Genomic DNA, 16026 nt, shown 5'->3' on the forward strand with positions numbered 1-16026 from the left:
ATATTCACATCACAACTTCTCTCTACTAGTTTTAATCTTCGGATTCATAAACTACGTTATATACACAATCTCAAATTTACCCTGATATAGCACCAAAAATCAAGGACAATATTGGCTTTCTAAGTCTCATTTGTGTTTCTAATTACCGGATTTTTTAACGTGAGGAGATTTTAGAATGAATCAGCCCATGGCATGAATTAAAACAACAATTCATGCTATGCACCAAACCATACTAGACAAATTGTCCAAGATGTTGCAATGTTTTTCACTTTCGTTGTGTCACTAAACACGTCTTCGCTCTTTACGTTTGCACTTGTACAATTTGGTTACCAAAAAATAATGAATAATGCTACATTTATCATCTATTTGTACTATCTTTCTAATAGAGGTAGAATCTGCCAACCATATGGGTCCCATCTCTATTAAAGAGATTGTACAAATAGGTGGTAAGAGTTGAATTTTTGAAAAATAATACTCACACGAGTTTGAGCTTACCGTGGCTTTTGCCAAATCCCTCCACCAATGGACGGAGCATTCACGCCCAGCCCGAAAATGCATGTGCCCGCACGTGTGTCCCTGTGTTTTAGTGGACATGCACGTTGACGTATATGAGTATGCATCTGTTCTTATTTGCAGTGTTTACTACTTTGGTTCCTGATAGCACTTCTGTAGCTCATAACTTTCTGTACAATCTGGACTACGGAAACTGTAGTTCCGATGTTAAGGTTGTCTTTCTTATGATACCTTGGTTGCTACCTTGCTATAGGTCTACAACTTTCTACAATCACGAGCCTACTTGTCACAGTTTTTGGATCGTATTACTATAAAGACTTGATCAGATCCTTGTTTGCTTAATCAACCTGGCTAACCTTGTGACGGAATGAGCTTGGTTGCCACACCTGCTTCCGTTTGATCTGTATATGTATCGTCAAAGTTTATTTGTAAAACTAAGAGATTGTGCATTTTGTATAACCAATTCGGGTTCTTATGCTAAACAGGTTACTGCTTCTATTTCCAGATACTGCATGAAAAGCCTCCTTATGTTTGTTCCAGAAATTGGGTTTGTGAAACATGTAGTTCTGGAGGTACAGCCACTAAAAAATTCTGTTAGAAAGGAACTATCTCACAAGGCTTCAGGATCGAACACCTTTGAGATGGTCCGCTCTGAAATGTCGTGATCTATGCGTTCCAAAAGGCTTACTGAAGAGACCGGCAGTTCAGGTCGTCTTAGAAAGCAAATGTCACCAGGAACTGGCAGAGTAAAGTTTTCTTCACCGAGTAAATTGCACTCGAGCTCTCGCCGAGTAGATACCAGGCAGAGAATGTCTAGAAGGACTATCGTTGAGTTTAAATCTGCCTCGAAAAAATATTCTTCACAGAAGGTGAAAGAAACTTACAAAAGCGTTCCTGCTGGACATTTCAAGCATTTCGGACATGGCAGTGAAGGAATCGGTTTAACAGCCCAGGCACAAGAACCTAAATCATGCTCTGAATTAAAATGTATGATAGTAACTTAAAGTTGAATGCCTGTAGTTATCTCAAATCTTTAAATGCATTACATATTCTTCAATAACCAATCACTAATCAAATACTGAAAGAATTATAATGCCGACGGCTACATATCACGCAATGTTATTATTCACATTATAAAATACAATCAAAAGACAAATATAAGAATGATGACATCTTATGTTAGTAATAACCTCACTTCACACATCAAAACATTATTTCACATTAATTTCTCAACATATTGGTGAATGGTCCCTATTCCCTCGAATATAATTTAGAGAAATGATTTTCGCAGATTTTTTGTTTCCACGTACAAAATTATGTTTGTTTTAGTTTCTTATTAAAATCAAACTAGAATAAAGAGACATACATAAATAAGACTGAAGAAATAAAAAAAAACGTCCGTACAAATCATTTCTCTTAATCTAACCTATTTAGAAAAAATCTTAAGTGAAACGATCTTATCATGTGTCTCTTAATACGTTCATATCATCATTGAAGTTTCACCACAAACAAATATGAAAACCGTTGATAACATCTATGTATACTTATCTGTATTGAAAGATTGAACACGACACGTGATCAGACGACTTTGACCCAATAATATATTCATCCCCCTTACCTATGAATTGGTTACCCAAATAAATGACCTCTTAAGAAATGGAAACCACCTATTTTATCATCGTTGTATGAGTTTAAAATTTGAGACTTGAGTTTATCCACCATACAAATCTCAAAATTTAAACTCATGCGAGCATCGATATCATTTCAGGGTGGTCAGCAAAAATATTCTGAGGCACAAACCAGACACAGATCGCATGCCCGGAAAGCTTGTAAAATTGCGGGTACAGTGTACAATTCTCCCCCTCACCCTCTCTCTCCTTTCTTTCTCTCTCTAAAACCAGACTGTGCAGTGAGTGAGTCTGAGCTGAGTGAGTGTGGGTCACAGATTCGTCACCCTCCTCGCCTCCTACCCTACCAGCTGCTGCTACAACTACAAGAAACCCACATGGTAAAAAGCCTCCACAAACCTAAATCTCTTTTATTATTTGGCTGCGTTCGATGGTTTTTGTTGTTGTTGAATTTAAAATAATTAAAATGAAATATTTTTTTTAAATTAAATTTTAGTAAAAATACAAGTACATTTTGAAAAATCAATTTTAGTGCTCGTTGCAAGAAGTCCTCTAAGTGCCTTTAGAATTCTTGTTTGAAAATGTTTTTAAAATAACTAAAAACGTTTTTAGTGAATTCTTTTTCAAGCTAATCCCTTATAAAAAATTTAAGTGAATCCTAGAAAAACACTTTAAGTGTTTTATGCAAGAAGCGCATATCTGTTGCGTCTTTTAAAAATCACTTAATGTCCTTTTGGAACCCAAAATCTATTTCACCCAAAATACTTTCAGTCATTTTAAAATCATTTACAAACGAGCTGATAGACATTTTCTCTAAAAGAGTTTTTAGGTTGTTGCATGTTTTTCGGTTTATTTTTAGTTGGGTGTGATTTTACTTTTCTGTTTTTATTTCCTTGTTTTCTTCGTTGGTTTTGTCTCTCATGGATTTACGATTTTCATTGAGTTTCCTTTTGTGCCTATTTGTTGAAATCAATTATACGAGAGATTTTTCAATGTGTTTGGAATACGAGGTGGTATATCATATATTATTTAATTGTGAGATATCAGAGAATCTCAAGAGAGTCTCATTTTTAAGAATCCCTTTAACATTTCTCAAACGTTAATCTGACTTAAAATTGAAGGGAAATAAATTGGATACCCTGTTTCGCCAGTTACAATTTCACATGGGTATATGTTTTGCAACATACTACAACCTTGTTTCCAAATGCTAGTTAGGTCCAATTGGCAAGGACAATATACTCACTCCCTTGACCCTGTTCAAATCTTCATTTCTATAGTTTAAAGTATCGCCTTGTCAAGCCTACAACCTTGTTATATCCGAAACAAATTGTTAGAATATACTTAAGAAGCCTACAACCTTGCCACTATACCACTTCTACTCTTAACCCTTTTTATTGTTACATGCCATGGTTGGTCTCCAACAAAGCAATGCGTTCTTTTTCAGGTCGCACCCTGTGATACATGCGGTGGTGGTAATGACGAGAACCTCATTGCAACTTGCCGTAAATGCAATATAGCTCGTGCACACCCGTATGACTCTCTCTCTCTCTCTCTCTCTCTCTCTCTCTCTCTCTCTCTCTCTCTCTCTCTGTGCACAAGCATATATTTAGCTGCATTTATGTGTGCATGCAGTTTGGCTACTTTGCTTGCCTGTCAATCAAGAACTGAATAGTATGTCTTCTTAATAATATCAGTTGATCAAAATCATGATGCATCTTGTTTTTTGCCTTTTTTTTCCTTTGAAAATTAAAAGAAGAAATAGAAAACTTATTAATGCAAATAAATAAAAGTACAATAAAGGTTCGAAGGCAAGTCTAGTTACAAATTTGAACTCACCTGTTAGCTACCATAATCACAAGAAAATAATCTACTTGGGTACGTAAAGAAGAATATGTAGTAGAAATCAAATCCCGCAAAGTGCCCCCAAAACGAATGTTTCTCACAAAAGATACTTCTAAGCGACGTTTCTTCCTAGCTTCCTCAAGTATTCTAAACTACTCTCATCACCTTTCGATGCCCTTCATGCATGGTATTTTGAATCACCTTCCGATTTCCTAAAGTTTCTTTTTTACAGTACAATTTACCGTAATGGTTTGTATTGATTGCAAACTGTAATCTTTTTGTTCCATATTGACTGGTGAATGTGATTTTGTGTGATCTCTTCGTTTTTCAGTTATTGCATGCGGAAAGTTGATATGGAAGCTTGGGAGGATTGGGTTTGCGAAGAATGTCTCGGAGAGGAAGACAATTTAGCTTCCCCCACTGATTTAGACCACCGCGATGTCATGCATCCATCAGGTCCCAGCAGAGTTCTTGATGATTCGGGGTGGCAAGCTCATTCTAGAAGGCAAAGGCCAGTTGGGACTGGAAAAGTTAAGTACATTTCACAAGGAGAAGTCATTAGGCTATCATCACGAGTTGACACAACGAGATCTCAGCGAAATACTTTCAGCTCCAAACCTGGTCAGTCAAGGTCTACAGCACTTATGTCCCAGAGGACTACTTTTGGCTCTAAAATCGTGACACCGAAGTATCCAACGCCTGCAATCAAAGCAAATCCCAGCATTGTGCCTTCAGGATATGTGAAGCCTCCTAGCTGTGGCAGGAATGCCGATATGTTAAATATCTCAAAGATAAATCAGCAAACATTTCCAATATTGAAGCTTTCAAAAGGTGACAAATCTTTTAACCTTTTGTCTTAAACATTTGTCTTATAAGTACATCCCTTTTGTATCGTCAATATTATTATCGACACAGTGTCTTCCATATCATTGGTACTCGTACGTATTGAGACTGTATTTGATGTATCCATTCACCTTTTTCTGTTGAAAATATTGTGTGTGTTACTAAAAATGTGAAGCTGGTCGTCACAGAATTTGTAACTTTGATAAATGGTTGTGTGTGAAATGCTTATGATCTCTGATTCCATTTGTAGGAACAAATATTTCAGTAGCTTATGGAAAGGAGCATGTTCGCGAGAAGCAATCAAAGGATGTCTTGGCTCCAGGAACATCCATTGAAACAAAGACTCCGGGAGCTTCTGGAAAGGAGCATGTTCTGCAGAAGCAACCAGTGGATGTATTAGTTCCAAGACCAGATGTTGAAACTTCTCGGAAGAAGATGGAGGCTGCAATAAAAAAGGAACCGTTCACAGTTGCAACAACGAGGCACTCCTCACCTATTTCCAGTCCAGGCAAGGGTTATAACTAACAAATTTTTTAATTGGTTCTTCAATTTTCTAGTAAGCTTTATAAAACCGGTAACATATTTACGTGGCAATTTGTGGAATTCATTTCTTTCCTATGAAGTTACTAACATCTTGTGAAAAAATTGAAATTGTAGCCCAGTTGCGACAGCAGTTGGTAACATTGTTGCCTTGACAACAATTGAACCTACCTTAATTAATTTATCTGGTAACACAGGTGTTGCTGAACATAACCATGCATATGCTGAAGAAAGAGATCTTGAGAATACGCTTGCTAGTCTCAATCTAAATCGCTCGAGTCTTCCTGCTCGACAAGTTACTTGGAGGTGGGTAGTTTGTCCATTTAAGATGTTACATACTCTATATTCTATCATGATTTCGGGAAGTTATGCATCCCAAATGCTTGATTGATATTTCTTTCTTTAAGGGAGGGTTCATTGTTGATGCAGCTACAACTAGTGAATTCATCGGAGGGTTCCAGGGACGGCCTCCTTGTAAGATCCATCCTAAAGCCTATAGATTTGCACAAACAATGCCTCGTGTCCTCAAGGCGAATTTTCTTCCTCGATCCCAACTTTGGACTGATATCTTCCAAGACCAACCTCCTGACCTTCAAGATGTTGGACTTTACTTTTTCCCTGATGAAAACGCTGAGAGGTTTGTTTTGGCTTCTGATTGCATGGTTTTAATATCTGAATTATGCTGTATTTGCTACTTAGAACGTGTTTCTTTTCCTGCCGGTTAGTAGATCAAGAGAGGGCCATGCTCGGCTGATTGAGCGGATGGAGACCGAAGATTCAATGATGAGAATTTGCTTTGATGACGAGGGCGTTGAGTTGCTGATATTTACATCAGAAAAGCTACAGTTAGACAAGCAGTGTGAGTTTTTTCCTTATGAACTTCCTTTTCTCTTGCAGCGACTTCAGATCCTTCGTCTGTCAAGGCCATTTGGATTAGTTTATTTGGAGTTTTCAAGTAGAAGCTTTCTGTTCATGTCAACAGTGACAAGCTTCTTATGGGGAGTCTTGCATTGTACGAAAAATGATCAAGTTGAAGCAAACATGAATAACAATCAGAGTGTGGACATGGAAATCGACATGGAAGGTGAAAATACGGGGGGAAGAGTTGATGTTGTAGTTCCGACTTTCGAGGGATCCAAAGCTTACTAGAAAAGCCAAAACATCATCAGGTACTTTCAAACCTTTATATTTGCTCCTTGAACATGAACTTTCTTGTGCTTTGTCAATGGAACATGATGATTATTATTGATGCTTATACTCAACTGTCTTCAGACCGGATATGGCTCGCGATCAAACTCGAGGAATGAAGATAGTGAAATCTCCAGTGATGCAGAGCGGAAAGAATTGGCAAGGGCAGTCCTCAGGGTGCTAATGGCAGGGCCGTCTTCATCTTTTCGACGTGGAGATTTCTTTCTCCGCCTCGAAAAGATGAAGACGCGCATATGAAGAAACAGAATCCCCTTGTTTTGGAACCATAGTGTTTGTGCAAATAATTGTTGACATCTTGAACTTCAAGAAGGGAAATTCTTGCATGTCACCGTGGTATATCCTCAACTTAGTATAATACTTATACATGTGCACGTCACCTGATGAGTATAGACTCTAGAGTAATACACTCGCATGGAGCTGTAACTCCGATAACACGGATATGTTGATGTCCAATTGATGACATCATATGTTGAATTATTGTGGTATCATATAAGATGTATTTAACACATTAACGCAATACTTCGTCTATACAATTTAAATCATTTAAAATTGTAATGATGTGAAAAAATCATCTCAAATCAGAAAATTAAGAAACCTAACAGGGCTAATTTTTGAAATTCCAAATCAAAGACCCGGTTTGAAATTTCAAATCTTGATTTATTTATAAAAATAAAAACAAAAGCTTGATTTGTTTATAAAAGTCAAAAAGAAAAGAAAAAGAGGGGAAAAAAACAAAGAGACAGAGTGAGAAGTTCAAGGATCGATCGAATACGCAACGCAAAGCAATTGGCTTTTAATTTCGACGTTTGTTGGACAGCGGGTTGGCTGCCTCACTCTTCCCCTTCCCGCTTTCGTGGTCTCACAGAGGAGAGAGAGAGAGGGAGGGAGGGAGGGAGGGAGAGGAGAGAGAGAGGATGGAGGTTGCTGAAGATGTTGACTGTGAGAGCAAAGGTCAGCAGCAGAAGAGGACGAGGAGGGTAGGATTGTTGTACGACGAGAGGATGTGTAAGCACTCCACACCCGACGGCGATCCTCATCCAGAAAACCCCAACCGAATTAAGGCAATCTGGAACAAGCTCCATTCAGCTGCCATTCCCCAGAGGTACACACATTTATACATATGTGTGTGTGTGTGTGTACACATCAGACATGAGTGTTTGGCTGCTGAGAAAATAACAAGACAAGCGAGGGAAAATCAAAGAGAGGAGAAAAGTTTACATGTCTTTGTAATACTAGTACTCCTTTAGCCCATGAAAGCTCAGTAATTTTTATAGGCTGCTACATTTACTGCTGTGATTTCCATAGTAATCAACTTAATTTCTAGTATTTGGTGCCCAAATACAATCGTATGTTGTCTTGGAATTTAAGGGAAACTGATTCTCAAAGTTTTTCTAGGTTAAAGTTTTCGTCTTTATGATAACGGGGCCATAATATAAAATGGGATTTGATCATAAATAAATTTTGTCTCGTGTATGAAAGATAATTGCTCGGTTGGGATTTTCGGAAACCAATTCGGAATTTAATTGGAGGTTTATGTACTTTTTTTTCTTTCAGGTGTGTTGTTTTGGAAGCAAAAGAAGCAGAAGACAAGCATATTTTGTCAGTTCACACCAAAAAACATGTTGATCTGATTAGGAATATAAGCTCCAAACAGTTTAATTCACGGAGAAATCGGATTGCATCGAAATTCAATTCCATATATCTCAATGAAGGATCATCCGAAGCTGCCTACCTTGCCGCGGGCTCTGCCATAGAGGTAATTCTTGTTGGCCTGATTTTGTGTTTGTTTGAAGTGCTGAGTAGAATTTCCTTACACAATGAAAATATGTGAAACTGTTGATTTCTGCCAATATCATGAGTCCTGTCTTCCCCTGTCTTCAACCCACGATTTACAATTTTATTGCAGTTTCAAAATCAGTTGCAAATGGAGCTATTTTCGCATGTTTCAGATAGTTTCAGTCTAAGTGTGTCTCCTGCAAATAAACTTATGTGTTACATTTCAAATTTTTACAACCTAACTATGGGTGTTTCCTTAAATAGGTGGCGGAAAGAGTTGCCAAAGGCGAACTAGATTCTGCTGTGGCTATCATTAGGCCTCCAGGACATCATGCGGAACAAGACGAAGCTATGGGATTTTGTCTGTACAACAATGTAGCTATTGCAGCAAGTGTCCTTTTAAATGAAAAAGTATGACCTGCCTTGTAGTTATTCAGAAATTAGGACTTAACTTTTGAGCCTTGTAGTTTCCTTTTGTTTTCTTTATAAAACTTGGAATAATTGTTTTGAAAATTCGACTTTGTTTTCCGCATTTATTAAGTAAGTTGTCACCTAAGGGCATCATATTCGTACTTTCTAATTGACAGCCAGAATTGGGTGTCAACAAAATTTTGATTGTTGACTGGGATGTGCATCATGGTAACGGTACTCAAAAGATGTTCTGGAAGGATCCTCGTGTTTTATTCTTCTCTGTTCATAGGTATGCCAGCATTTTGAATTGATAATTGTTCTTTTCCTTGATCATTAAAGCCTATGTTTAACATAAACAAAGTTGAAGTTAGATTCCATCATGTAGTATTTTGTTAAGATGTGCTGCTTGGGGTTCCTTTGATTTTTCTTGAATTTAAGTTTCTTACAAGGTCATTTTTTTACACTTTTCAAGGATTCTGTGACTTCAAAATTTCTAGCTTTTATCATTGTATAAAAAGTCATCTCATTGGAGCTTGTAGCATCTAACTTGTTTGGTGTACTTGTCTTGCATAAGATCAAAGTTCCTAATCTGATGACAGTATGGTGCTGGGTTTTTTCAGGCATGAGTTTGGAAGTTTTTATCCAGCTAATGATGACGGTTTCTATACTATGATTGGAGAAGGAGCAGGAGCAGGATACAACATTAATGTCCCCTGGGAAAATGGAGGGTGTGGGGATGCAGACTATTTTGCAGTTTGGGACCATATTTTGGTTCCTGTTGCCAAGGAGTTTAATCCCGATTTAATTATAGTCTCTGCAGGATTTGATGCAGGTTGGTGGGCTAACTTCTCTGTTTAATGCAGGTTGCAGAATGAGTTTTCATTTTGTTGTTGTGGAAATTTTTGCTTGTAGTAGTAGTGTAGTAATCATCTTCAATATCTATTTAAGTATGATAACTTTTTTTTTCCTACAAATTTGTTGAAACAGCTGCTGGTGATCCTCTAGGGGGTTGTCGTGTCACACCATATGGATATGCAGTTTTGTTGAAAAAGGTCGTTTTACAGTTTCTCTTTTCTCATTAAGGTGGCCTTGATTACTGTATCATTTTTGACAATTGACATAATTTTATTGTATTTCAGTTGATGAGTTTTGCGAACGGAAAAATCGTGTTGGCTTTAGAAGGAGGATACAATCTCAAGTCTATTGCAAATTCAACTCTTTCTTGTGTTAAAGTTCTGCTGGACGACAATCCTATACATGGGTCTTCAGAGGCATACCCATTTGAGTCTACATGGCGTGTGATAAAAGCGGTATATTAACATTTTGTACCTTTTTGTTTTAATACTTTTTCTATACTTTCTGTTGGGTTATCCATTTCTCCTTGTATTCATTCTACCTGATTTTTATTTACTGTGAGTCAATTCTTTGTTTCTTTAATGCATATGTATTTTTTCCAGGTTCGCCGGAAACTAAGTGCTTTCTGGTCATCACTTGCGGATGAATTACCAGAGTTGCTAACCAATCAAACAGCTCCTCCAGCTTCGGTACGTTTCCTTTTCTCTTATCAGTACTTTGTTGTTTATTGCTTCTGGTTGGGTAGTCAATAGTTCTATTTGATCACTCGATTATCTCAAGACTCTCAGTACTCGGCATCTATTTCTTTTCTTCCACACAAACATTGCTGAGATACTTGTTTTGCAATTGTAGTATATTCTCACCTCAAGCTCTGATTCTGAAGCGGAGGACAACAAAGGTCCAAATGTCATATCTAAACATCTTGAGGAGGTTCTTCAAGATGTTATAGAGCCCTTCTCGAAGTTGAAAGTTGACGGAAGTATTCAGGGTAAATTGATAGCTGAGATTTAGGAAATGATTTCACTATTTGTGTTAGTTTATATGATGAGCTGTTAACTTAATCCAGATCATGTGGCAAGTAATTCTTGCATCTGGAGATCAGAGCTCTCAAAGGTCGAGATTTGGTATGCCGCTTTTGGATCAAATCTGTGTCTAAAAAGATTTCTCTGCTATATTGAAGGTGGACAGGTAATATGCAACCCAAATTTTTTTATCTAATATCGGTGTTGAATATGAAACAGACTAAGCATATTATGAGCTTCAGTATTTCACTGCAGCAGTTTTGGTTATAAGCTTATAGTATCATGGATATTAGATAATTAATACTGTGATACTGCTCTTCTTTTCCCTTGTCTCCGCTTTTCTTCCCACCATACACTCCTGTTGACATCCGCAAGATGATTTTCAGATGGAAGGTATGAAAAGGCCATATCTTGGTTGTGCGGACAAAACTCCCCCAAAGGAGATTATGTGGAAGACTTTCCCTCATCGCTTGTTCTTTGGTCGCGAATCTACACTTACATGGGGTCCTGGAGGAGCCGCTTTCCTTAATCCCGAAAGCAACATCCAGGATAAGACTTATATGTGCCTGTATAGAATTACGTATGTTTTATTGTCACGCAAATCAGTCCTATTGTAACTGCTGCTTTCTGTATAAATCATTTTCTTTTCAAACATCACACTTAAAAAATTGATTCTCCAATTGCCTGAATCCGGCGTAGTTGTGTTTTAATCTCAGTTTTCTCTGGCAGGCTTGAGCAGTTTAACGATGTAATAGTCCAGGAAAACGTTGCAAGTTTTCCTATGAACTCTCCTTTGTTTGACTTGGCTGGTTTAGACTCAGTCACTAGTGAGGAGCCTCATTCTCTACAGGTTCAACTAAAGGTAGCAGAACTTGATATGCCTCCTCGTTTTAGAATGATTATACATAACTGTTACACTTACGCTGTTGATGTGCTCAATTTTGTTTCAGAAGTGTTGGTACGGTAATATTATCTACTTGGGCAAGGAGCATGATATTCCGATACTAACAATGACGTATGCATCAAAGATTCTCTTTCATTTTTCTGTTTTTTTTTTGTCAGAGGTGTTCTTGTTGATTTACTCGTGAAATCTGTATGCGTAGTGAAGAACTCAATCCCTTTGGTCGGCTTTCATTTAATAATGTGCAGGTGTGCAAAATCACAAATGGAGGGCTTCAAATCCGGGGAGATTCCCTTGCGTGCTCCGGCCAAAAATTATGTCAACACAATCGTGAGGGGCTTGGTGGAAGGAAAACAACTTTCGCAGGAGGCGGCTATGGCTTACTTACAAAAAGCTTCTGTTAACCCATGGGGATGACAACTTTCCATCCTTGCAGCGTTTGTAAACTAGCTCATTTGTATAAATTCCTTATGCCGGAAACGGCAATTTATGGCCTCCTTAAGACCAAACTTGTAATGTGGTTAAGATGTTCTAGACGTTGATATGGATAGCACCTTGAAAAATTGAAATGGATCATATTAGTGTCTCTGCCTCTTAAGCAGATTATATATTACTGTTCAGACAATTATTTTTTATACAAGAACTCAACTTTTAAAGGTATAAAGCTCAAAATATGACCACTTTTTGCCTTTTGATTCATTAATTTTGTAGTGTTTGGGTCCAAAGGTGCAATACGATTTATTGCAGGGTGTAGCGAAGAAGTTGGCCAGTAATATTTCAGGGGAAGCAAACTAAATGTCTGCCTGAAAACAAGAAGAAAGGTTTTCCTTAGAAAAAGACAGGGCCAAGTTTTTTCCGATGGTTTTGAGATATAGCAGCGGTCTTCTGGATTTGGTGACCAAATTATCCTTCAAAAACTGTTAAAAAAATTTTGGTGACAGAAAAAGTTGTCGCCTAATTATTTGAACTTTCGTTAAAAAAAATTTATCGACGACTAACACACCGTCGCTAATACTTGGTCACTAAAAATATTTTTAGCGACGTTAAAACCGCCGCTAATTTTTTTTTATAAACGGTTAAAAACCGCTGCTAAACATTTTTAGTAACGTTTAAAAAACCGCCGCTAAAAATCGGAGGGGTAGTGCGTGCGGTTCTGTCAAAAATTAGTAGAACTGCCTCAACAAACACATCACTAAATCCTTTTACCAACACATCAAAACATCTAGAACACTACCGAATTACATGACATCATGCTCGCGACACTTGACGAACTGGGAAAAAAGTTTTCGAATAAGCCACCCCTAGTGAAGGTCATCCCGTTTTCTGCAAGGAATTTCATTTCCACAAATACAAGGGCCGAACTTTCTCCGTGCACCTTCAGTCGTCCGTCCATGCGTTCCGCGTTGCAACCAGCCAGCCGTTGTACCTAAAGTTCACGATATTAGATGGAAATCCGAAAAACTGCTTGCTATCGACTCGGACATTCGTTGCATGAGAAACAGAACAGTAGACAAATTTAAGACAAATTCCGGAACAACTTGGAATGACAGCCAACGTGAACTTTACAAAAGACGTTACTAAATCTACATGGTTGCAAATAATCATTCTTGTGCTAAATTATCTTGCACAAAATACTACTACTAAGAACACTAAACGTTGTACATCTACGTTTAATTCTGCCTTATGTTATACCCACTGCACAGCGCACACTTTGCACCATATGAAATCATCATCTTAAACACTTAAACAACGTTCCAAAAGAATCCAACAAAAATTTCTAACCTCCCAATCACAACATGTTTGCTATATAAACCGCTCGTATTTGAAAACAAAAAATGCCATTTTCTGAACATACAAGTTGCAATTTGACAAGAACTAAAATGTTAGGCAATTTCATTCCTTTTGGGTGCACACAGAGTTGAATTCACAAAGCTAAGAACCAAACAGGGTGACAGCTTCGGATACGTACCCTTTATGATAAAAGAGGGTCGTTGTACTTGTATCTGATTACCAAAAAGAATGGAATGCTTCCTACAGAGATCTTTGACTGTTTCTGTAACTTATAAAAATGAATGAATCGCCGCCAACCAATGTCGCCATGCTCTTTCTATGGCTGATAATTTAATCACATCAGGTTAATATTCAGCAACTGTTCCCTCATCGATACTTCAGCTTCGCATGTCCAGTGTCACCCAAATGCATATGTAACTTGTTTCTGTCATGATAAAACCATCCAAATATAACTGATCAGAATCTAATATTATCTATAGCAGCAGTGCATAAATGCCAGTCAGATGTCAAGGCAGATCAACCAGAAGTGGAAGCAATGCATTGCATCAGAAGTAACATAATTACCTTGATTCGAACTCCTCTCCACATGTATCACATGCGTTGCTAGTATTCTTCAATGCTCCCTGCTTTGGGATATAGCATCAATTAGTGAACGGAACAAAGCAAGACTGAGCAACAAAGAAGCTTTTTACAAGGAACATACCAACCATACGCGCAGTTAGGAAATAAGCATTCAATCTAAGTTTCACGGTTACAAACTCAACAAGCCAGTGGATTATACACATTATGGTATTTCATGAAGCATAAAAAGCAAGGACCTTACCTTAGATTTCTTCCCATTAGATGAATTCTTTAATTTGTCGTTCACCACTTTCTTCACTTTCTCTTTCTTATCGACGGCTTTGCTTGAGCTCTTCTTCTTTCGTGCTAAATGTTCATCCCCTTTATCATTACTCTCATTTTCCACAACGGAATGAGATGTGGATTCCTTCATATTTGAATTATCTTGTTCATTACTCTCCTCACTCTGACCACCGTTGTTTCCACTTTTATCAACATTATTAGCTTCACCACCACTCTTCTTACTCCTCTCTTTCCTCGCTCCTCCTTTCCTTCTTGCGCTCTTCCGGTTATTATATTCCATGAACTCCGCGTCATCGTCATCCTTATCCTCACGCTCAACCCAAAAGGCTACATTTTTCTTAATCTTTCGCCCGGCCACCATTGCTTCAAGAACACCCATTTCATCTTCATTTTCATCACCATCCAACCCAAGTGCCTCGTCAACCTTTTCATTCCCATTTTCACCACCAAATTCGTGCAACTCATCCTCCTGATCACTCACTCCTGCCCCATCTTCCTCCTCCCCAATCTTCAACCCCTCTCTAATCTCCTGACCTAATTCATCAACATCGCCAAGCTCACCCCTTTCTTCACCCTCTCCCTCCAAAACCTCTTCATCATCAAGTTCAAGATCTTCTCCAATCGACTCCTGATACTCTGCAACCTTATCTCGATGCTTCTTCGACTGCTCGTGATTCTTCCACTGCTTCTCACTCTTAAACTTCTTCCCACACACTACACAATACAATTCCTTCCTTCTCCTCTCCTCCTCCTCCTCCTCCTCCAATTCCTCAACCCCATTCCCTCCTTCCTCCTCCTCCACTTTTGCCCACTCCGGCTCCTCATACGCCATAGCCCTCTCCAATTTCTCCTTCTCCAACTTCTTCTTCCTCTCTCTCTCCTCCTCCCTTTTCCTCACCCTCTCCTCCTCCTTCTTCAGCATCATATCAATCACCCTCTTGTCCCTCTTCTTCACAAAATCCGCCAACCCCCGCACCGTATCGTTGAACTCTCTCTTCGCCTTCTTCCTCTCCTTCTTGTTCTCCTCCTCCATCAACCTCCTCGACTTCCGGTTAGGACCGGAAGTCACGTCATACTTGTCCTCCCAGCAAAAATCCATCACCGTACAAAACCCTGCCCAGTAGTTATAAAACGCGGTGACCTGCACGTACGGACTCTCTAAATTCCCCATCGCCGGAGCTTCAGCCACGGTGTCCAACCCTAATCCTAATTTCCTAGCAAAATTGAGCTCGTTGGCGTAGATTTTGTTGAAGACATCGGAATATACCTTATAAAATCCGCGGCCGGAGTCGGAGTACCCAGAGAAGACGGTGGTGGAGAAGAATGAGAAGAGATCGGGGATGCCCGAGCCGGAGCCCGACGCGGCCGATCTGCGATCGGAGAAGAGGATTTGGGAGCGGTGAGAGTCGTACCAAGCTCGCTCTTTGGGGTCGGAGAGAACCTCGTAGGCATGGGCCAGCTCCTGGAACTGGGCCGTGACTTCGGACTGGGATAAGCCGGACTGGACTAGCTTGTCCGGGTGGCGCCGGAGAGCGAGCTTCCTGTAAGCCGACCGGATCTCGTCGGCGGAGCAGTCGCGGGCAAGACCTAAAACCTCGTAGTGGCACCGCCTCTCCGACGCCGCCATGTTTTTTCAGTTGTTTGCCCCAAATTGTGGGATTTTGACAGCTCCCGTCTTGGGTTTTAACAAGGGTACTTATGTCTTTGTATACTAGGACACGGATTACATACAGGAATAGGATCCACTCCGGATCCTCTTTGTGAGAATCCAGATGATCAATCAATGTTCATTGTATATCGTACGATTAGAAATCATTCTAAATTTAGAATT

At 39.0% G+C, this 16026-nt stretch overlaps 3 protein-coding genes across 6 annotated transcripts; 2 read left to right on the forward strand and 1 right to left on the reverse strand.

Moving 5' to 3' along the window:
* Nucleotides 1-406: 406 nt before the first annotated feature.
* Nucleotides 407-7092, forward strand: LOC126599173 (uncharacterized). Its single transcript, XM_050265506.1, has 10 exons — nt 407-446; nt 637-725; nt 999-1085; nt 3568-3671; nt 4315-4814; nt 5077-5334; nt 5564-5672; nt 5773-6003; nt 6092-6535; nt 6639-7092. Exons 1-9 carry the CDS (start codon nt 407-409, stop codon nt 6513-6515), a joined length of 1842 nt encoding a protein of 613 aa, XP_050121463.1. The 3' UTR covers nt 6516-6535; nt 6639-7092.
* A 212-nt stretch (nt 7093-7304) lies between these two features.
* Nucleotides 7305-12204, forward strand: LOC126599547 (histone deacetylase 5-like). Its single transcript, XM_050265940.1, has 14 exons — nt 7305-7677; nt 8130-8331; nt 8616-8762; nt 8939-9051; nt 9383-9594; nt 9750-9814; nt 9902-10072; nt 10220-10306; nt 10470-10605; nt 10684-10805; nt 11026-11219; nt 11369-11501; nt 11590-11654; nt 11789-12204. The coding sequence occupies exons 1-14, from the start codon at nt 7490-7492 to the stop codon at nt 11955-11957; spliced, it is 2004 nt and encodes a 667-aa protein (XP_050121897.1). The 5' UTR covers nt 7305-7489; the 3' UTR covers nt 11958-12204.
* A 487-nt stretch (nt 12205-12691) lies between these two features.
* Nucleotides 12692-15870, reverse strand: LOC126599548 (DNAJ protein JJJ1 homolog). Of its 4 annotated transcripts, none has more exons than XR_007615186.1 (4): nt 14155-15870; nt 13896-13957; nt 13510-13755; nt 12692-12966 (listed from the first exon to the last, which is right to left on the reverse strand). XR_007615186.1 is itself a non-coding variant. In XM_050265941.1 (3 exons), exons 1-3 carry the CDS (start codon nt 15820-15822, stop codon nt 13698-13700), a joined length of 1788 nt encoding a protein of 595 aa, XP_050121898.1. In that variant the 5' UTR covers nt 15823-15870; the 3' UTR covers nt 13405-13697. The 4 variants fall into 4 exon arrangements, 2 of the variants coding, with proteins under 2 accessions (XP_050121898.1, XP_050121899.1); XR_007615187.1 differs by having other exon boundaries at nt 13896-13954; nt 14155-15868; XM_050265941.1 differs by lacking the exon at nt 12692-12966 and having other exon boundaries at nt 13405-13755.
* Nucleotides 15871-16026: the final 156 nt, after the last annotated feature.

This window comes from Malus sylvestris, chromosome 14, assembly GCF_916048215.2.
Source record: "Malus sylvestris chromosome 14, drMalSylv7.2, whole genome shotgun sequence".
NCBI lineage: Eukaryota > Viridiplantae > Streptophyta > Magnoliopsida > Rosales > Rosaceae > Malus > Malus sylvestris.

Coding starts and splice junctions, on each gene's coding strand:
- LOC126599173 (XM_050265506.1), top strand. CDS start 407: ATGGGTCCCATCTCTATTAAAGAGATTGTACAAATAGGTG. Junction 1,086..3,567: donor TGAAACATGTAGTTCTGGAG/GTACAGCCACTA, acceptor TCTCCAACAAAG/CAATGCGTTCTTTTTCAGGT. Junction 6,004..6,091: donor CCTGATGAAAACGCTGAGAG/GTTTGTTTTGGC, acceptor CCTGCCGGTTAG/TAGATCAAGAGAGGGCCATG.
- LOC126599547 (XM_050265940.1), top strand. CDS start 7,490: ATGGAGGTTGCTGAAGATGTTGACTGTGAGAGCAAAGGTCAGCAGCAG. Junction 7,678..8,129: donor TCAGCTGCCATTCCCCAGAG/GTACACACATTT, acceptor TTTTTCTTTCAG/GTGTGTTGTTTTGGAAGCAA. Junction 11,655..11,788: donor ATTCCGATACTAACAATGAC/GTATGCATCAAA, acceptor AATAATGTGCAG/GTGTGCAAAATCACAAATGG.
- LOC126599548 (XM_050265941.1), bottom strand. CDS start 15,822: ATGGCGGCGTCGGAGAGGCGGTGCCACTACGAGGTTTTAGGTCTTGCC. Junction 13,958..14,154: donor CTAATGGGAAGAAATCTAAG/GTAAGGTCCTTG, acceptor TATATCCCAAAG/CAGGGAGCATTGAAGAATAC. Junction 13,756..13,895: donor GGAGAGGAGTTCGAATCAAG/GTAATTATGTTA, acceptor TTATCATGACAG/AAACAAGTTACATATGCATT.